At 56.2% G+C, this 20,832-nt stretch overlaps 2 protein-coding genes across 4 annotated transcripts in view; one reads left to right on the top strand and one right to left on the bottom strand.

Moving 5' to 3' along the window:
* STRC (stereocilin) overlaps nucleotides 1–317 on the top strand; it is a 21,799-nt gene extending 21,482 nt beyond the window's left edge. Inside the window, exon 27 of the mRNA XM_034784913.1 lies at nucleotides 221–317. Within this exon, the coding sequence (XP_034640804.1) occupies nucleotides 221–294 (74 nt within the window). The 3' untranslated portion in view covers nucleotides 295–317. The remainder of the gene's footprint in view (nucleotides 1–220) is intronic.
* A 312-nt stretch (nucleotides 318–629) lies between these two features.
* On the bottom strand, nucleotides 630–20,609 carry LOC117884323 (creatine kinase U-type, mitochondrial). Of its 3 annotated transcripts, none has more exons than XM_034784638.1 (9): nucleotides 20,284–20,609; nucleotides 11,582–11,780; nucleotides 8,090–8,185; nucleotides 4,592–4,813; nucleotides 3,706–3,791; nucleotides 2,318–2,441; nucleotides 1,964–2,098; nucleotides 1,392–1,517; nucleotides 630–877 (listed from the first exon to the last, which is right to left on the bottom strand). In XM_034784638.1, the coding sequence occupies exons 1-9, from the start codon at nucleotides 20,430–20,432 to the stop codon at nucleotides 761–763; spliced, it is 1,254 nt and encodes a 417-aa protein (XP_034640529.1). In that variant the 5' UTR covers nucleotides 20,433–20,609; the 3' UTR covers nucleotides 630–760. The 3 variants fall into 3 exon arrangements, with proteins under 3 accessions (XP_034640529.1, XP_034640530.1, XP_034640531.1); XM_034784639.1 differs by lacking the exon at nucleotides 20,284–20,609 and adding an exon at nucleotides 19,619–19,820; XM_034784640.1 differs by lacking the exon at nucleotides 20,284–20,609 and adding an exon at nucleotides 12,969–17,109.
* Nucleotides 20,610–20,832: the final 223 nt, after the last annotated feature.

Here is a 20,832-nt window from a genome sequence, read left to right on the forward strand (position 1 = left end):
GGGGGGCGGGGGGGGGGGGGGGGGGGGGGGGGGGGGGGGGGGGGCCGGGCGTGCAGTCGTGTCTGCGTGTGCCGGGGCCGGGCGTGCACGCATGGGCAGGCCAGGCATTTCCATGACCACAGCCTAAGGATGTGTGCAGTGATGTTGGGGCTCTGGCAGCACAATGCCCGGGGCTCTGGGAGGAGGCAGCTACGCAGTAATGTTCCTTTTCCTCCTGCAGGCAGGAATCACGCCTGGTGCCATCCTGGCCCCAGCGCCCTGGCACTGCTCTGTCTGATGTACAGCTTTGGGTGAGAGCCGCTGGGGTCTGTGTTTGTAATAAACCTTTCAGCCTGCTGCCCGCTTGCTCGCTGGTCCTGCCACGGGCACCGCTGCTGCTGCCTGGAGCTCCACTGTGGGCACTGGGCCCAGCAGTCCCTTTGGAGCCTCTTCTCTCTTGGCCCCATTCGCCTGAAGCCCCCACCCGAGTGACCCTGGGGGGTGAGGGCAGCTGCAGGGGGCCTGGCCTGGAGCCCTCTCCCTAGGCAGGGCCAGGAATGGGCTCAGGGCTTCCCCAGCCATGGGTCCTGGGCCGCTGAGACGGGAGCCCCCAGCGGGTGCTGGGGGCTAAGAACCAGCCAGAGCCAGGCTTACAGCAGCAGAGGTTTATGGAGGCTGGTACAGTGCATTGTGGGTAACACAACAGCCAGTAGGACCGGTCAGACTACAGGGAGGGGCTGGGGGGCTCCGGAGCTGAGGCCCATCCAAGCAGGGCTCACGTTTAGTGCCGGAACTGAGGCACGGGCGAGGGGATGCGGATTTCCTGGCCCTTCTCCAGCCGCCGCTCACAGTCGATCAGGTAGTTCACTCCATCTATCACCAGCTGCACCAGCTCCACCTAAGGCAGGAGCACAGAGCCCGAGTCAGGCCTTGCCTCCTCCCGCAGCCCAGGGGCCACGGCTGCAGCCAGTAGCCCTCTGTGCCCACACAGGGCTTCCCTGGTAGCCCTCCCTGCCCCCTGGCTGAGCCCTCCCTGGGCAGGGCCTGGCTCCTGCAAGGTGCTGGACATGCAGTGATGCTGCTACCTGGGCACAGCAGGCCCTGCACACCCATGAGCACGGGGCAGCCGTGGCTGTGGTAATGCCAGGTGGCACCCACAGCTCAGCCTAGACCCCCGGTGCCAGACAGCAGCACAGCACAGCACTCTCCTCCCTTCGCAACCCTCCTCTTGGCTCCATCCGTGCGCCAGGAGCCCCTAGCTTCCCTCAGCTGGATGGGCTGCAGTTTGCCCCTCCATGCCCCATGCAGTGCACATGCAGCAGGCAGACAGGTGAGCGCTGGCGTTCTGCACTGCCACGCTCGCAGTGCCTTCCCCTGCCAGGCTTGGCCAGAACACCGACCCAGGCAGGTACCTCAGATTTTCCCAAGCGATCCAGATTGGAGATGTCAAAGGTGGTGCCGGTGGTGGCCGTGTCCACCCCGCCTGTCCCGCGCTTCTGCAGCCGCAGGTTCTCCAGGATCTTGGCGAATCGGGTGTCCTGGAAACACAGAGAGGTGTTGGGTCAGCGCCTTGTGGGGGAGACTGAATCCCTGCTGAGGCAGTCCAAGAGGGCAGGGCAGGGCCTCTGGAGCCAGGCCTGAGTGTGGGACAAGGGAGCCCAGCCAATGAGAATGGGGAGCCCAGCTTTGAGGAGAGCGCAGGGAACTGAAGCTGGAAGACCTGCCATAGGGATTGTTCCCAGAGATGGGACGTGATCTGGTCTGTGGCTGAGCCAAGGGCCACCTCCGATCTGTGTCAGATGGAGCTGAGTGCAGCTCCCAGCATGCACTGCTCTTCACGCCAAGCAGCTGGCTGTACCTGTCCCCTAACTCTGATAGGAGCCCCAAATCCTGGGGCCCTCAATGGCTGTTCTCCTGGCTTTGTGAGGTCTGACCTGCCCCGCAGGCTCAGCCCTGCTCCAAGCAGCCACAGCTACGGTGGTACCTTGCTCAGCAGCGGCAGTTTGATGTGGACCCCGGCACGCAGCCCGGTGCCCAGGTTGGACGGACACGTCAGGATGTAGCCCAGCCTCTCATTCCACATGAACTCCCAGCCTCGCTCCTGGATTAGTCTCTCCACCTGGAACCCAAGGAACAACCACAGATCAGCCTCGCGGCCAGCTCTCCCAGCTTCGGGGCCCAGGGCCCAGCAGCCCCTGGTGTGAGCCACTGAAACTGGGTGTTGTGGCCTGAGCCTACCCCCGAGGGGGCCATTCCACTGGGCAAACAGGGAGGGCCAGGCCGGGGTGGCTGACGGCACCGGGAGGGCCGGGCCAGGCCAGTGCAGCCTTGCGCTCACCTCCTTCAGGCCCTTGCAGAACCTCTCAAAGACCCGCTTCATGTTGCCGCCCTTCTCCATGGAGATGAGGCGGGTGTGATCCTCCTCATTAATCCAGATCAGGAAGGTCTTCTCATTATTGTGCCTGGGGGAGAGCACAGCTCGTCAGCACCTGGAGCCACAGCTGGGCCGGGCAGATGCTGGGCAGCCCACAGGGAGGGGGTGCCCAGCAGGGGTCAGCCCCTGTGACAGACTCAAGGTGGGAGCCTCTTGGGCCAGCTCTGGCTTGCAGGTGGCACCGCCATCTGGGAGGAGAGCACTGATCCTGCCCCTGCTGGAACAGAGCCAGCCAGGTCCCAGCAGCCAGGCCAAAGCCCTGACAGCAACACTGCAGTTAAACAGTCCCACACCCCCAGCCAGCGGGCACAGGCCAGCCACGCTGTGTAAGTGCAGTGGGGACACACCCTAAGGCAGCGTGTTTCAAACAGCCACCAGCATGGGCAGAAATGGGGGGGCAAAGCCGCGGCCCCTCCCGGCAGCACCCAGCTCTTGCTCCTGACTAGCTGTTCCCGAGGGCGGTGAGATGGCCACCTTGGGGGTTGCGCTGGCAGTGCCAGCAGGGGTCGGCGCCCTGCACCATGCAGCCTCCCCAGGGGTTCTGGGCAGAGCCTCTGGAGACACGAGGGGCCAGTGTGTGCAGCACCGGAGGCAACTCTTCTCCATGGAGGGGGCTGTGGTGTTCAGTTGCTGGGGCTCCCCCTGGCAGCTCCCCTACTCCAACCTACCCAGGGCACTGGGAGCCTGGGACGCCGCAAGTGACCGGTGAGTTCCCCCACCTTCCCCGGGGCCAGGGGCTCTCACTGAAGGGTTGCGGGGGTCAGGCACAGAGACAGGTTTGTCCCAGCGGCCACCAGCAAGAGTTGGTGGCCGCACCTTGAGGCCACCAAAAAATTGGTCGTGAGAATCCCTGGGCTAAGGGGTCTGGGGAGAACCAGGGTTTGGCCCCCACAGCGCAAACAAGCCACAAATGGTTTCTCTTGGAAAAGCAGGTGCCTTGCCGGGGCCTGGTTATAAGGGGTGGGGGCAACAGGTGTATGAGACGGGTGTGGGGCGTGAGTTTATATGCATTTGCCTCCTGCCACGTGTAAACGTAAACCCCCAGGAATGACTCTAAGCTACACTCCCAGGCTGGGGGCCTGTCCGGGGAAGCTGGGGCTCTGAGGAGGGGGGTCATGGTGAACGGTCAGCGGAACAAGAGCTCCTAGTGAGGGGGGGGGTAATAGGAGGTGTCGTTGTGGGTATTGTGCTGCCCTGCGTGTGCGTGGCAACTGGCTAAGGGGCAGGGCCTGAAGCCTTGCCCCACCGGCTGCATGCTATCCGCCGTCCAGATGAAAGCAGTGGCTCCATACCAGATTCCTCGGGCGTCAGGCCAGTCCCGGGCCATTCCTGATGCCGTCAGTAAGGGGGAGACGGGCTTGTCAAAGAGGAAGTGATCCTGCGGAAGGAGATGGGGCATGAGCAAGATACTGTTCCCAGGGGATACCCTGCCCAGACCCCGAGCTCTGGGCTCTGCCCGCCCCTGGGCACCTTCTGGTCAGCTCCCCCAACGCAGGGCAGACCTAGCTGCCTTTGAGGCTTGCAAGCTGCGCTCTGGGAGCTGGGAACAGGGGCAGGGCCAACTCCCAGCAAACTCAGCAGTGGCTGTCCCTAAGGACCCCCTTCATTAGGGTCCGCTCCAGGGCTGGAACTGCTCTGCAGCCCCAAGAGGCTATGGCTGGATCTGCCCGGAATTGCCCCAGGCCCAGAGGCTGGCAGCACCCATGAGGCCAATCACAGGGAGACGGAGTGGGAAGTGCTGCAGGAGGTGCTGGGCTGCGGGGTCCGTGGCCCTTGGGACTAAGCAGCATGGCTGTGTTATTCCCCTCTGTGGAGCAGCAGCCGTGCCCAAGCCTGCGCCCCGTCCGGGAGGAGGGCACTGATACCCTCTGCCATGCAGGACAGGGAACCTGGGCGGGGCAGGCCGGGGCAGCAGAGGGAGGAGCATGAAGGGCAGGTGGCACGGGGGGGGGGGATGGGGGCAGTGGCAGGGAGAAGAAAAGGGCAGAAGCTGAGCTAGCATTTCTGGGTTACTTTCTCCAGGCGCCTGCCAGTTTTGGCCCATCGGTGTCGTACCCTTCCCCTGCCCCTGGCAGCCCCATGGCTGGCCCTGGCCCTGCCCCACCGCCCTAGGATGGCCCTGATGTGTCTGTCCCCCCATCAGCCCCTGGCAGCCCTGGGCCCCGCGGGGTTGCTCACATCAATGAGCTGCTGCTGCTCCTTCTCCGTCATCTCGCTGAGGCGATAGTACCGGCCGGCCAGGTCTCCTGTCAGGCCGCTCAGGGCATCCACAGTCACCTTCTCCACCTCCCGCCTCTCGGCGCGGGTGCAGGCAGGGGGCAGGCTGAGCCCGCGGATACTGCGCCCCGTCCGGACGCGCGAGGAGAGCACGTAGCGCTCGTCGAAGTAGCCGGACTTAATCTGCGGGTGGAAGCAGGGGTGGTGGGAGGTGAGACCCCCACAATGGGAGCGAGGTCATCAGCAAGGGGCAGAAGGTGGGCGGAGGGGAGCCAATCCTGGCTGGTAGAAGCTGGGTCAGTCCTTGTCTGAAAAGACCCCTGGATGGTGAGATGTGGGGGTTACAGTGTGTTCTCCCCCCAACCAGGGCTGCACCAGAGTCTGCAGCCAGGGCCTGCCTGAAACAAGTGTTGGGCTGCTGATTATTTTTGCCAAAACACCCATGCCTCAGGGTGAGTAGGTGGGGCCTAATAAGTGGGTGGAGCCAGGAGTTTTGCCCTCGATGTTTCCCATTCTGCCCAGCTGGGGGTTAGAGCAGTGTCCTCCCTGGTGTCAGGGGTACTGGGCTCTGTGCCGGTATGTCACATTTTGGGGTGCAACCCAGACCGGCAAAAGGGCAGTTATGGGTTAGCACCATTAACTGCCCAAGGGCTGGGCTGCACAACTAGGTGCTTGTAAGGTTTCCCAGGGCTTTTGGCTTTCCCTACGGGAGCTTCCCTGTCCAACTTTCCCCTCGGTGGGATCCCCTCCAGGACAGCTCCTGCACTCTGCAGCAGAATCTGCCCTCTGCTCATCTGCAAACTTTGGCAGCTGACAAGTGGGACGTGTCCTCAGTCATAGGCACTAACTCCCAGCTCTGAACGTGAACGACTTTCCTCTGCTCCATGGCCCCTCCCACACCCCAAAGCACACTGCTTTCTTCTGCTAGCCAGAGCTGGAATTGTCTTCCTTCCCCACAGCACTCTGGGTCTTCCCCATGCCCTTCGGGGTCCCAGAACTCTCTTCCATTTCACCACAAGGTCTGACGTTAAGAGCCTGAGTCACGGGTAAGCTGTCATTTTCCAGCAGCATTTCCGTAGGAAGGCAGCCCAATACCCCAACTTGTAAGTTAGCGTCTCAACCTTCCCACTTAGCCAGAGGTACAGGAATTTTATATCTGCCCAATGCCAGGCAATCTACCTCCTGGCCAGGTAACATGCCAGTCTCTGACCATGCTTTCCCTGGCTAGAGAAATCTGGGTACTGGGTCCTTCCTCCTATGTGTTCTTTGCCATCCACCTTGGCAACATTCATAAATTCCACAGCCACTTTCTCTGGGTCAGGCCTCACAAAATTAACGAGGGGCCCCGGAGGCTTCTCTGTGTTAATGACAGCTGCGGTGATCTGGGTTGGGCAGGGCGTGGGCTACCCTTCTCTTAGTTTAGGGCCATTATTCCTAGTAGCAGCTTCTTGGACCATTCTCCTGAAGAGGGGGTCCGTGATGGTGGTTTCTAGCAGGGGAGCAAGTCTGGGGAGGTGAGTGCCTGGGCTCCCAACCGCCCTTTCTCTTCCCAGGGACAAAATGTCCCCCCTCACTTAACACAGAGCTTCTGCCCTTCCCTCTGTGGCTTGCGCTTATTGGCCGCGCTGGCTTGTACGTAGGAATCAGCCGGAGCTGCTGTTTTGGGGACAGGCCGGGGACTTATCCCAAAGAACTTGTTTGACTTCTTCAGAACATTGCACCTGTGCAAAAAGATCAAATAGCTGTTCACAGCACTCTGCCTCCTTCGGCTTGCCCCAGTTTTCATCAAACCACATGGCTTATACACACCGTCTCTAGGACTCAGTTTGTCCTTCATTCTGAGGTTTCTAAATGTTCCCCTCACCTCAGGAGCCACCGAGAGCTTGGCAGGGCGGCCGCTTTCAGTTCCCCATAGTTCAATGCTTGTGTAACTTCCGTTCTATTAAAAACGTGTCAAGCTGCCCTGAGTGGCTGCTCGTGAACGTTGGGCCCTTAGGAACCTCCCAGCTGGGTGCTCCTTGGGGGGAGAGAGCACCTGTGAGCTCTGTCCACGGCTTCCCCTAGGTCCAGGTGGTGCAGTCTCGCCTCCTCTTTCGCCAGTGCTCCTTTGTCGGTGGCTACAGGGCTCACTGGTGCACAGCTGCTGCTGCGCTTTGGCTCCATTGTTGGTATTCACACTCTCCCTCCCTTTGTTCTGATTCCCATTTCTCTAGTCTCGTGCTGCTTTCTCAGCATCTCTTGTTAGGGCTTTTTGCTTCTTTCCTAACATAGCCAGCTCCAGCTACGCAAGTGTTTCACCAGCATCCATTGTAAACATCCTTTGTTCTATAGTTCTCAGGCCCAAACTAGACATCATAAACCTGTAACCTTTCTTTGACTGCTCCCAGTCTGAGCACTTGAGAATCACTTACATGGTTTTACCAGTGCTTAGAGTGTAAAACTTCAGTCCACACAACAAACCGGGTGCAAATACGAAACGACAGCTTGGGGTACAACTCAGACCAGTGAGAGGTTGTCTCACCGCTTGTCCTGTAACCCCGTAAAATGCTCTGCTGCTCTAGCTTCCAGCCAGCAGACAAGCCCGCACAGCCCGGCTCAGCAACCCTCCCTCCAGCAGCTGGTTTGTTACACCCCAGCCACACTCCGGTCTCCACCAGCCTTGGTGACTGTTCACCAAGTGACCCCACCACACCCCAGTCCCGAATTTCCCCCAAACCATCTGCCCTGAGGCGTCCAGGCCTCTCCTGGAACGTTCAGAGGAGTAGTAAGATCTGTTGGTCTGTTAACGAGACAAAAGCACAGCGGCTTGTTGCTTTAACTGATGCTAATGAGCAAGTCAAGCCAAGCACAGCACGGGGCTAGCCTAGACGCCAAGTAAAACGTGTATTTAGTCACGAGAAGATGGGCTGTAGGTGAGTCCCAGTGTAAGGGCTACAATCAGAAACGGCTACAAGCAAATAAAACATCGTAGTGACTCAGACTTACCACCACTCCAGCCTTGGTTCAAGGTCAGATTTTTACCACACGTCCTTCCAGCAAGAGGCTGCCTGCCCCGGGGGAGGGGCTCCCACAAAGCTCAATTCCTTTGTCGTCTGCAGTGAACGATCACTGGGGGCTCTTTGCCCCTCTCTTTGCTGGCCCAGGGAACTACTGAACTGGCAAACACCTGTTTACCCACTGCCTAGGCCTGTCTGGTTGAACCATATCCTAGTGCCAGACTTCCTTGCCATTTGCACAGGCCTTGGGCGTTTATGGTACTATGCTCCACACAAGACTATTGTTGCTCAGCGTGTTATTGGTTTTCCAGTGACACCGGACACAACTCTATTAGATACAGGCAGCTGGGGACACTGCCATGGTCAGGCCAGCTGGACTCATTGCCTGACACCGGTGAGCCCTGGCCCTCTGGCACTGGGATGCTCTGAAGGCCACACCGTGTGACCTCAGGGTGTTACGCACCTTACTGGCATCCAAGTCCGTGGGGTGTTTCATGGTCCGTGGGTTGTAACCATTGTGTCTCTCCTGAATCACAGGGTCAAACAGGTCCGCGAACACCTGGAATGGCAACAAGGCAGGGATTAGAGAGGAGTAATGGGGAGCAGGGGGCCATCTGCCTGCTGGAGGACAGGGCCTGCTCCCCATTCTGTGCCCAGCCCAGCAGCGCAGGGAAAGGGGAGATGTCCTGACCCTGCAGTGCTGTCCTGCAGCCCGGGTGCTCCCTAGGGCATCTTCCATGCAGTGTCCAGTGCATCTCGTAATGCCGACCTTCCCTCCACCCAACGGGCACGAGGGCCTCACAGGCATTGCAGGCCAGCTGCAGCCTCTTCCCAGGGAGAGGCCAGGGGAGACCGGGATCGCAGAGCAGGGACAAGAAGGAACTGCTAAGTGGGAGTGACAGGGCTAATGCACAGGGCACAGGCAGGCCAGGAACCCAGGGGAGTTCAGAAATGGTGCAGCAAAGACTCCACCTGGGACGGAAATGAGGATGTGGCAGCAAAACACTGGTCAACCCAGCCACCCCCAGCAATGTCCCAAACCAAGCCTTGTTCCCTCCTCCCCACTGGGCAGCCAAAACACTGCGACCTCCGGAGCCCCAATGCACCCTCCCACCCTGCCAGTGCTGCGACCCCCGCTAATGGGGGGTTATGGGGTTAGAGTGCAGGGGCCCTGCGCAGTGGCGGGGGGGTTTATGGGGTTAGAGTGTAGGGCACTCCCATACAGTGATGGGGAGGGTATGTGTTTACAATATGGGGGCCTGTGCAGTGATGGGGGGTTATGGGGTTAGAGTGTAAGGACATCCCTTAAAGTAGGGGGGGCAATGGGGTTAGAATAATAGAATGATAGAAATGAAGGGCTGAAGGCACTTCAAGAAGTCATCATGTGCAGCCCCTTGTGGTGAGGCAGGACCAAGTAAACCTAGGCCAACCCTGACAGGGGTTTGTCCAACCTGCTCTTAAAAACCTCCAGTGATGGAGATTCCACAACCTTCCTTCCAACCTCTGGAAGCCTGTTCCAGAATTTAAACACCCTCAAAGTTAGAAAGTTTTTCCTAATATTTAACCTAAATCTCCCTGGCTGCAGATTAAGCCCATCACTTCTTGTCCTACCTTTGGTGGACATGCAGAACCATTGATCGCCGTCCTCTGTATAACAGCACTTCACATAATTGAAAACTGTGATCAAGTTCCCCCTCAGTCTTCTTTTCTCAAGTCTAAACATGCCCAGTTTTCTTAACCTTTCCTCACAGGTCATAAGAACGGCCATATTGGGTCAGACCAAAGGTCCATCTAGCCCAGAATCCTGTCTTCTGACAGTGGCCAATGCCAGGTGCCCCAGAGGGAATGAACAGAACAGGGAATCAAGTGATCCATCCCCTGTCGCCCATTCCCAGCTTCTGGCAAACAGAGGCCAGGGACACCATCCCTGCCCATCCTGGCTAATAGCCATTGATGGATCTACCCTCCGTGAACTTATCTAGTTCTTTTTTGAACCCTGTCTTGGCCTTCACAACATCCTCTGGCAAGGAGTTCCACAGGTTGACTGTGCATTGTGTGAAGAAATACTTCCTCTTGTTTCTTTTAAACCCGCTGCCTATTAATTTCATTTGGTGGCCGCTAGTTCTTGTGTTATGAGAAGGAGTAAATAACACCTCCTTATTTACTTTCTCCACACCAGTCATGATTTTATAGACTGCTATCATATCCCCCGTTAGTCGTCTCTTTTCCAAGCTGAAAAGTCTCAGTCTTTCTCCTCATATAGAAGCCGTTCTATTCCCCTAATAATTTTTGTTGGCCTTTTCTGAACCTTTTCCAATTCCAATATATCTTTTTTGAGATGGGGCGAGCACATCTGCACGCAGTATTCAAGATGTGGGTGTACCATGGATTTATATAGAGGCAATGTGATATTTTCTGTCTTACTGTCTATCCCTTTCTTAATGAGTCCCAACATTCTGTTTGCTTTTTTGACAGCCGCTGCACATTGAGTGGACATTTTCAGAGAATGATCCACAGTGACTCCAAGGTCATTTATCATTTTTGTTGCTTTCCTCTGGAGTCTCTCCTATTTGTCCACATCTTTCTTAAAATGTGGTGCCCAGAAGTGGACACAGTGCTCCAGCTGGGGCCTCACCAGAGCGGAACAGTTACCCGCCATGTTTCACATATGACACTCCTGTTAATACACCCCAGAATGATATTAGCTTTTTTCCAACTGCATCAGATTGGTGACTCACATTCAGTTTGTGATCCACCATAGGATTAGAGCCGCTCAAGGAACCAGAACAGCTGTGCCACACCCAGCCACGAGAATGAAGGGAAGCCCTGTGTGGTGACTGGGGGGTGGGGGGAGAAGTCCCATGTGGTGACTGGGGCGGTGCGGGAGGTTATGGGGTTAGAATGAAGGGCAGGGAAGGAGCACGTGTGAATACTGTGACGAACTGGGACTGTTCTTACTGTGGTCTGTGAATGCTGACAGGGGAGTGTGGCTGGGATAGTCTGCATTGCAGAATGGGAGTCTGCCCGAGGGCGCATACCTGAGCGTGTAACATGAGAACCCAGGAAGGGATTGAAGGCCAGGTGATACCTTGGCCCGGGAAACTGAACAAAGGCTGTGGGAGGGGTCGCTGAAGGCAGAGTCTGGGGAGCTGGGAGGCAGAGATGGCTCTGACCTCCCAAGGGGGGCTGGGATGCCTGGGACCCCCAGATGGACCTAACTGAGGGGGGCCCTGTTGTCTGTGCCTGCAAGACCTATCTTGGACTGTATTCCTGTCATCCAAATAAACCTTCTGCTTTACTGGCTGGCTGAGAGTCATGGTGAATCGCAGGAAGCCGGGGGTGCAGGGCTCTGAGTTCCCCAATACTCCGCGACAAATACGTCTGGCCTGCCCTTTGGCCAGCATAAGTAGTTGGTACAGGTTAATGTTCAACAAGCCGGACATGCCTCTAGCTTAGAACAAGTTCCCCAGATTCTAATAAATCAGGAACCACTCGAAGGAGCAGCCAATGGCCCGTCTAGCTCACTACTGGACTCCTCGTCAATGGGCTGGCATCCCCCCACCCTCTCTTGAGCCACAGCGGGTCAGGAGTGCAGCTCTTAGCGTGCCCAGTGCTGGGTGTGTCGGGAAGGAACAGATGTCCCGTAATGCACCCGCTTATGCAGTGATTTTCTGGGGGAGGGCAGGTCATCCTGACCCCAGCTGGTGACCCCTGAGCCCTTAAAGCAGGAGGGCTAGCAGCCCATGTCCCTGCAGATGCTATTCTCCATCAGGTAAATGTCTGATGGTAAGAGGTCGCAGTGTGGTGAGGCCAAGGAAACACATGCTCAAGCTGTGAGTGATGGCGCAGGGCTCGTGGGTGCTGGGGGGTGAGATGCAGCCTGGCTGAGGCTGGGGGGGTTTGTGCTGCTGAAATTATTATGCTACACTTTAGAGTTGCTCTGGCAGCTGCTCACCTCATAGGATTCTTCGTCACCTGCTACCATGCCCACAGTCTTAATGAAGGGGTGCCCAGGGTTGTCCACACCTGTCTGGATGCACTGGTCTAGGGTCCAGCTGTTGGGGGTGGTTTTATCGCAGAGCTGGGCGTAGATGGCTGGGGTCAGGTTACTTGCCATGCAGTTGTTGTGTTTCCGGAGATCTGGATATTCAGCGCTGTGGGGAGAACAGAACATAGGGAATGTTTAACCCTCTAGGCTGGGGCACTGGCCTCTCTGGATTTCGGTGTGTCCTGCTCGTGCATCAAGGCACTAGGATCTGCTCCCTCTCGGCTTTCCACGTCCTCCCCCTCAGTGGAGAGGAGGCCTCAGTGGAGGGAATACCACCTTGGCCAAGATCGCTACTGGCCCCTGCAGACTAATGGGAGCCTAGTTGAAGTAGCAGGCTAGTGGCTTCCCATATGTGAATGCCAAGGATCTCCTTCTCTGGACCCATGCAAGGCACTGGCCTCCTCTCGCCTCCTTCCAGCTGCACTCCCATTGCTGCCTCCTCTGGCCTTGCTCCACCTGACTCTCTCCTTCACTCCACAGTGAATCTTGCCTCCCCCCCCGCCCCACACTGCCCTCTGCCAGGAACTGCCTCCCTGTACTGAGATGCCGGATTCCTCCCCTCTCTGCTCAGCCCTTATTCCCAAGTCACTTCCACCAGGCACAAACACAACCATCTCCTCCCTTGCCTGCCCCTGTGTAAGCCCCTCTGGGCAGAGGCTGTGTTCCCCTGTCCCACCCAGCACTGAGAATAAATGTCTTTCTGCTCACTATCCATGTGGCAAGAAAAGGGGAGCCCAGGCTGCGCTAGTGGGGGGTTGCGGGCAGGAGGGAGGAGAATGGGCAAGGATGGTGCTGGGGCTGCTCTGAGATGAAGACTGATGCTGCTCTGGCAGGAGACCCCAGCCCAGGTTTTCTGAGGGCTTTAAGAATTCAGGAGCTTCCGTTCTGGTTTATTTCTCAGATCCATATTTTCTTCTCTTCCAATCAACAGAAATAGATGTCCAGCCTGCTCTCAACAAGCCCACTAGCCCCCGTCTGCATCTTTAGCTATCCATGGCTTTTGAAAATCTGGCCCCACACCCTGTGTGTTTTGTACAGGGTCAAGCACATGGATGGTTCCTAATAGGGATAGATCTGTGAGCCCCAGGCCCCTGGGGTCCCTGCACCCCTGGCTCCTTTGTTGGGGCTACTTTGGCTGCTGGTGTCTGGGCAAGAAGGAAGGGATGCTCAGAAGGACAGAGACAGAGCCAGTGACCCCAATCTGCAGCTCTCAGGAACTGCTTCCAATGGTGCAGTTTATTGCATTAGGGAGATGTTTGCCTCTAATCGGCTTAACAAGAGTTCTTCTCCTGACCTCATTCTCGGCTTAGAGAAGCTTTGTGCTTTTCCTGTGTTCACCGGCAGCTTGGCAGGGAGGGCACCTGGTCACAGCCTCTGTGAGCTGAACCCTTCCTCCTGCTAATGGGCAATCTGAGACGGGCCCCTGTTAGCTCAGACAAAAGGGCGAATGGCTTGGAATGAGTCTTTCAGTGCTAGACAGCAGCTGCCGCGGGTCATGGGGCCAGCCTCTGTCCTGGAGAGCATGACCTGTCCCCAGCCCGCATTGTAGGTGCTCTGATCCTACAGTCAGAGGGTGACAGAGGTACCCAGAGCATTCCCATTCCTAGGAAAAGACACACAGAGGTGACGGGTGAGCCCCTTTGCAAACAGTGTGTTCTAGCCCGCGAGGGCTGCCTCTTCAGGCTGTTGCAGGGAAGCTGGGTGGGAGCTAGGGGCTGTGGGGCCAGAGCTCAGCAGATGTTGGCCCGCTGGGGTAGGAGCAGCAGCCTCTATTTCAGCACAGGCACTGCCCTCGGGGCATGGGGTATTTGTAGCAGTCACAGTCCCCTTCTGTTGCTGCCTCCCCTGCTTGGCATGCCATACAATGCACAGCTCTGTGAGTGCAGCCGCCTCCATTGTGGGGCCCCAGGAATGTGTCTGCCTCTCTCGCCTACATGGGAACAGTGGGCCCTCTGGCTGGGCAAGGCCCTGCAGCTTCTCTGAATCCAGCTTCTGCTGACTGCTGTGAGCAGACACCACTGGCCACAGGCTGACTGCTCCACAGGGGGACTAAATCCAGTCTGCTCCAGGCAGAGCGCGCTTTCCTTCCCATACTGCCTCAAGCTGCAGGGGCTCGCAGGAGTAAAACTGGTCCAGACCACCTCAGCTCCAAGGAGAGCTTGCCCCCCCTGCAGCATAGCCTGGCTGGTCCAGCGTTCCTCACACTGGTGTTTGCCCTCTGCCACGAGCGAGCTATTTCCCCATGTCCAACCTGAGATGCCTTGTCACGGACACACGCTGCTGGTCCCAGACATGCATCCACAGCCTCTTCCCCGTGACATTGTGAATTCTAGCTGGGCAGATTCCCCGGGAGGAGAGGCGGGAGCCCCCGGCCCTTTCAGTGTTTCCAGAGCTGGCTGAGCAGCTCCCGCCGGGGCCAGACAATCCAGCAGAATGCAGCTGCCTGTAAGGTGTTAAGGGCTCCACTTGTAAAGAGCTGCTGAAGGAAACCATCTGCAGGGCACAAGTTTTGATTGGTCCTACAAAACGCAGGGAGTGTGCCAAGTACTCCTCCTGAACACCCTGCTGGCACCTGTTCATCGTGTCCCATCGGCACGTCACTGACATGTCGCACTCCTGTACAAAGCGGGTCACGGACTGATACTGTAATCTCCTGGGAGGAAGCATCCTGGCATTTGTATCTCCAGTTACTGGCTGCTGAATACCGGGGGACCCCCCTATTTGACCTTTACAGGATTGCCTGCCCCAAACATCCAAAAAATCTTGACTCAGTCCCCCAAATCAGGAGATTGTGTTAAATCGCCTTTTCAGCCATAATACAGATTGGGTTCTTGTGCTTTGGCTTGTGGTCTCTGAGCCTTTGGGGTGCTGTTCAAGGCAAGGCCAAGCCAATAGGTATGGGGCAATTCTCAACAAAGGAGCTTATTGTTGGAGTTTCATGTACACCCCCCCACGTCATAGATCATTGGAAAGCTGCTGTTATGTATGTTTCGATGAGGTATGATGTGGAGCTATCAAGTCGTGACATAAGCCTGTAGGCGAGGTGAAACAACGGTACCTGAAATGAAAGTCATTTTTTGCACAGTTACAGAGACACTGCAACATGACTGTGATTGACTGCCGTTATGACTGTTCAGTTTCAAAACCTTAATATGGGGTTTGTGGTCAATGCTACCGAACAATGTATCAAAAGATCTGTATCAGTTTTCCATCGGCAAGTTTTTTTTCCAGAAATTAAGCTGTTTAGCATGTGGCAAAAGTGGTGAATATAAACATTTTGCAATATACTAACATGAAATATTTTCACATCACATTCGTAATTGTCAAAGGGTCTCACGAGTGATTACAATAGTTTTCTATATTTTTCAACTGAAATTTTCTGTTTAGATCAGTGTCACACTGAATATTGTGAACCAGAAGCAGTAGATTGCATGGTCTTAGTTTGTACTGCATAGTGAGTAGATATAAATATACATGAACTTCTCCAATGTAATCTTCTCCAGCTGTAAGCTTTTGCTCCATACAAAGTAGCATCTAGTCTGCCTGGCAAAAGGTTTTAGTTTGTAATTGCCTGTGCATGCAATTCTAGCCTTTGAAATGTTCTAGAAACTGGCTTTTTAATTCAGTGACACTTCTATGCACAAGTCAGTATTAGTGTTGGAATGACAATTCACAGCTGCATATTGCACTTGGATCAAAGTGCTCACTAAACAAAAAGGGCAAGTTGGATACTAACATAGAGATTTGTGCCAATTTAGAGCTGTATATTGTACAAAATGAAAATGGTGTGGTAATGCTAACAATATACTCTGGGACTTCTACCTCAATAGGGAAGTTATAGTATATGAAGACATGGAGGATACAAGCCCCTTAAAGCTTACATCAAAGAGAGAAACTCGTCACAAACTTTGAATATGTGTTATCTGTCAAGAAAATGAAAAGAAGGCAAAACTGTCAAAAGCTACCAGTGCTAGACAGAATTTGATGATGCCATCAGCAAAAAGCAGGAGAAGTTAATTCTATTGGCAGCTGCTGGATAAGTTTTCTAGTTTAGATGATGTGCCACCAATGCTCTATCATGGGGGTGTTTTCAGAAATACACAAGGAAGTTGAATTTGACACGTCAGAGTTGTATTGAACCCAGAAAGACAACATTCTGAAGCTGGTCTGAGAGCAGCCTGTTCACCTGCTTCTATAGCCACCAGAGCAAGCACGTCCTCCAGCTAGTCCTGTTGCAATGCTTGCCTGAGAGAAACCCACAAGGGCAAACTTCATAAAATAGAAACATTTGAGAGAACAATCTGAGAGGAGATGGTGGCATGTTGCTCAGAATATCTGGGGAAGACAAACTGCATCGTTAGCAATCAAATCACTCACCATGACTTTCTTCCTACTTTAGTAAAACTAATCATAAAGCAAAACCATCCAGTTACACCGCAACAATAGTCAACTTGTGATATTGCATTTTCTGAGCTGATTGAAGAGAGACAATGATCTTATGTACAACAAGAAGGATCATGTCCAAGCGCCCACAAAGATATAAAGCCCTACTTCCCTTAGGGGTGGAAACTACACACTATTACAGGCAAGATGAGAAATGCTATATAGGGTTCTGCAATTTCAGTCCATGCACAGCATGGACAAGGCAAGTCCACCACAGTTCTATGCAGCACAATAACACTAGCTAGTGCTGGCCAAGCCACTATAATCTGAAGCAAGAACTTTATCTACAAAACATTTGGATGACTTTTTTTCTGGTGAGTGAGCCTGACAAAATGCTTTCAAATGAAGAAGTGGCTTTGCATAATGCCACTTTAACCCTTTGGTCTGAAATAGTCAAAATGAAAGCCTCTGAATATTATCCAAAGCCAGGTGATTGTAGTCTACAGAGGTCAGTTACTTTTGTGCCCTAACAGGTGCAGGAGTTTGTCCTTTCTTTGACAGCTAAAGCCGCACATATTCAGCCAGCAAGGAGCATCCTTCAGAAGACACTCTGAGAAGGTGCCTCTTGTTGCAGAGTGCATAGTATTTAACAGTTCCAAAAGTATCACATGAATGCTCATAAGCCTTGCTGCACAGCCACACTGCAAGTCTGGGTCTTCCAACTGGACATACCCTGAGCAGATCAGCAGTGACTACAGCGCTCTGGGAGCCAGGGCGAAGGGGTCAGGGACACAGGCTGTGTTCATGTCCATGCTTCCAGTTGAGGGTAAGGGCCCAGGCAGGGAAATGCACGTCCTGGAGATGAATGCTTGGCTATGCAGATAGTGTTGATGGGACAGCTTTGACTTCCTTGACAATGGGATGCTGTTCCGGGAGGAAGATCAGGTGCACCCCATCTCTTCTCAGCAGACCAAGAGGCACCAACTAGCAAGTTAGTGAGGAGGGCTGTACACTAGGTTCAAAGGGGACAGATGACAAAAGCCTGTAAAAAAATGACTGTAAGGGGGGGGTGAATGTGGGTGGGGGGGGGGGGGGAGTATGGAAAATTACAATAGGAGCATCAAGAAAGAAATCAGTAAGGGAATCTGCTCGACTTCTGAGGTGTCTATATGCAAATGCCAGGAATATGGGGGGAACTGGAAGTATTAGTACATCATTTAGCTTATGATGTAATTAGCATCACAGAGACTTGGTGGGATAAGTCTCATGACTGGAAGATTGGTATAAAGGGATATAGCATGTTCAGGAAGGACAGGCAGGTAAAAAGGGAGTCGGTGTTGCATTGTCATCATTGGATCCAGAAAGAGGTGGGAGGTAGACCAGTTGAGTAAAAAGGGGTTAAATAAGGGTGACATCATGGCAGGGGTGTAGTGTGCATGCTCATATCAGGAAGAGGAGGTGGATGAGGCATTTCTAGAACACATAACAGAAATATCCCAAACACAAGCCCTGGCAGTAATGGGGGACTCTGCCTATCCAGACAGCTGCTGGAAAAGTCGTATGGCAAAACACAATGTCCAATAAGTTCTTATATTGTTGGGGCCTCTGTGTGTCAATCCCCAGGGAGCAGAGAGACATTAATTAGGGTGAAGGGCTGAGCTTCAATAGAAGGTGTTACAACCTTCCCAACAGGAAAGGTCGAGCGATACCAGATGGACGCTTGTGGGATGTTACAGCTGGAAGCTGCCTATGTACCTTCAACAAGAGCACAAAAGACTTTTGTGGTGGTTCTGCCTCCTCCCGGTGAAAATGCATCAAGCAAGAGACTCCTCCCATCAACTGAGCTTTGCAGCTGAAAGCATGTGGGAAGAGGAGAACACAACCCCTAAAAAGAAGGAACTAATTATCCCTGTTGCTTGGACTCTGTGTGTGTGTGGAGGGGGGGGGAAGGGGTGTTGCCTTGAGGCAAAAGCAAGAGATCCCCAGCCACTTAGGCTGGGTCAGCCCTAAAGGACAAATAGAGCTGGCTGATTATAGAGCTTCTATTGCCTCTTGAAACTGAGACTAACCCATTTGTCTGTTTGCTTTAACTTTGTAAAGAATGCTCTGATTTCCTTTTCCTATTGAGTAAATCTGTATGGGATTGGCTACAAGTGCCGTCTTTGGTGTAATCTAAGGTGCAACTGACCTGAGTAAGGGACTGGTCCTTTGGGACTGGGGTAACCAAAATATTGCTGTGATCCTTTGTGATAGATGGACCCTCACACCAAGGCAGGCTCACCTGGGTGGCAAGATAGCTCAGAGCACCCAGGGGGACTTTCCGTGGCTCCACGTTCAGGCTGTCACAGGGCCTCAGGGGTAATTAGCTGGTGCAATCTAATCACCACCAGTTTGGAGTTTGTGCCCTGGTTCCTACAGCCTGTCCTGAGGATGGTACTTGTGCTCTTGACTCAGCAAGCAGCATTCCATTGCCTTCGTCCCCCTACATTAGCCCGAGCCCCTCACCCATGTCTTTCCCAGTGGCCCCAAACACAGCTCTGCCATGCTGGAGGTGGTAGAGGGCAGAGATTGGGTGGGGGCACTTGGTCCAATCTAGGCTAGTACAGTCACCGAGGGCAGGGGTGAGGGTGGGATGAGGGCTCTTGGGAAGACAAGCAGGGCCAGGAGTGCATAGGATGATCAGGGTGACCAGACAGCAAGTGTGGATAAGCAGGACACTGTTTTGGGGAGATGGGGGTATAGTTGCCTAAATAAGTCAGCCCCTAACGGCGGGGCATCTGGTCACCCTAGGAGTGAGTCATGTGGATAACTCATGGCTGCTCTGTCCAGCTATGGGGCCTTTCCCAGGGGGTCTCAGGGCCTATGCCTTTCAAAGCCTAGAACCAGAGGGTTAGAAGAGACCCCAGGATCACCTACTCTAACCCTCAGAGGGTTGAAGGCTGCCTGCCACCTCCCGGCTCCAGCCTGCGGCACTTCCTCCCCCAAGGGTAAAGCTCACCTGTGCAGGAACTACAGCTTCTTCAGAGCCTGGCGCCAGGCCCGGCCCAGCCCGCCCCAGGGTTGGACAGACCTTGCTGAGGCAGGAGGTGCTCTTAGCTCCAAGGTCACAGGACCAGGATGTGGGTGTCCCTCGTCCCGCCCCCTCCTCCCCTCAAGATACAATGTAACCCACAGACCTTGGTGTGTCAGGAAGGGCAGGGGTCCCAGGCTGATCCACTGCCCCAATCACTAGCACCCATGGGTGCTGGAACGAGGGGGCTGGGGGCTGCCGCACCCCTGGCTTGCAGTGTTTCCATCCCACGGGGTTACAGTTTGGTTCAATGGCTCTCAGCTCCCCACTGTACAAACGGTTCCCGCCCCTGCAGCCCGCCAGGACTCCAGCCCCCTGCTAGCGCTCCAGGAGCTCGCCAGCCAAGGCAGCCCGCATGGCTATCCAGCCTCCCCGGAGCGTCCTCGGCGCCCCGCCAGACCCTGCCTCTGGCGCAGGGCCGCAGCCACCCGCCCGGTCCCTGGGCGCTGGGCAGGCGAGGTCAGGGCCAGGCCCTGAGCCGGACGGCTTACCCAGCCAGCCAGCAGGTGCCGGGGGAGGAGATCCGTCCCGTCCCGTCCGGCTCCAGGTGCGCTCCCGCCTGCGCTGCCCGGGCCGCTTGGGGCGAAGCGCGGCTCCGCGGCGGGACAAAGCGCCGCATTGTGCGGGCAGGGCTCAGCGCCCGGGTTCCAGGCGCGTCAATCCGGATCAGTGGGTGCTCCCCGGCCCCACATGCTCCGCATCCCGGGCCCGAGGCTTTCCCGGCAGGGAGCCAGGACGGCTCCGACCCTGCCCAGAGGGAGACGCAGCGGAGCTACCGGCGCGCTGGGGCCATTCCCTGAGTGGCCCGGGGCAGGCATTGGTCCCTCTCCGCCGCAGCCGCCGGGGGAGGCGCAGCCCGAGCTCTGCAGCAGCTACGTGATGGCTCGGGGCGCCAGCAGCAGCCTGCGCTGCAGGGAGCCCGGCCAGCTGGGGCCGACTCTCCGCCGGGGCGGTCCGGGCTGGGCTCCTCTCCACGGGCGGAGAGCCGCGCAGCCCGCCCGGCCCCCAAAGCGGCTGCGCCCCCCGCATCCACCCCAGGGCGCGTCCCCCTGGCTCCAAGGGCGCCCCCTCCCCACCCCGGGAGAGCGAAGCCCCCTCCAGCTTTTGCATGAAGCCCAGGAAGGGTCCCGGCCGAGCAGCGAGCCCCGCCCGGTACCTTGGCGGGTAGCGGCGCCGCTGCCTCTCGCCAGCGCTGACCGCGTCCCGGGTGAGCAGGAATCCAGTGGCCAGAGACCCGGCTCCCACCACGGCCAGGAGGCCGGCGGACTTGCGAGCGCACAGGACGCGGGCGAACGAGCCAGCCATGCCGCTGGAGCCGGGCGCTAGGAGCTCGGAGAGGCGGCCGGGGAGCGCTGGAGCCAGGCGCGGAGAGTGGGAGAGAGACGGGGAGGGGGCAGGATGTGATGGGAATAGGAACCGCACAGGGGGTGGGGGCGGGCAGGAGAGGAGATTACAGCGAGCCGCAGTGAGCTCAGGACCGCAACATGCCAGTGTGGCCGCCCCAGCCTGCAACAGGCAGCCTGCCCCCCGCCCCCTGGGGCCCCGGCCCTCCCCGCTCGCTCCCCCTGCTGCCCCTGCCCCCCGCCACAGCCCTTCCCCGCTCCCCCTGCCCACCGCCACAGCCCCTCCCCGCTTCCCCTGTCCCCCCGCCACAGCCCATCCCCGCTCCCCCTGCCACAGCCCCTCCCCGCGCCCCTTGCCCCCC

Source organism: Trachemys scripta, chromosome 10 (genome assembly GCF_013100865.1).
Source record: "Trachemys scripta elegans isolate TJP31775 chromosome 10, CAS_Tse_1.0, whole genome shotgun sequence".
Taxonomy (NCBI): Eukaryota; Metazoa; Chordata; order Testudines; family Emydidae; genus Trachemys; species Trachemys scripta.

What these genes read in the sequence shown, in the direction of transcription:
- LOC117884323 (XM_034784638.1), bottom strand. Translation starts at nt 20,432, where the DNA reads ATGGCTGGCTCGTTCGCCCGCGTCCTGTGCGCTCGCAAGTCCGCCGGC. An exon ending in GTGACGAAGAATCCTATGAG is followed by an intron (nt 8,186 to 11,581) that starts GTGAGCAGCTGC and finishes TTGCCATTCCAG; the next exon opens with GTGTTCGCGGACCTGTTTGA. An exon ending in AACTGCCGCTGCTGAGCAAG is followed by an intron (nt 1,518 to 1,963) that starts GTACCACCGTAG and finishes CTGTGTTTCCAG; the next exon opens with GACACCCGATTCGCCAAGAT.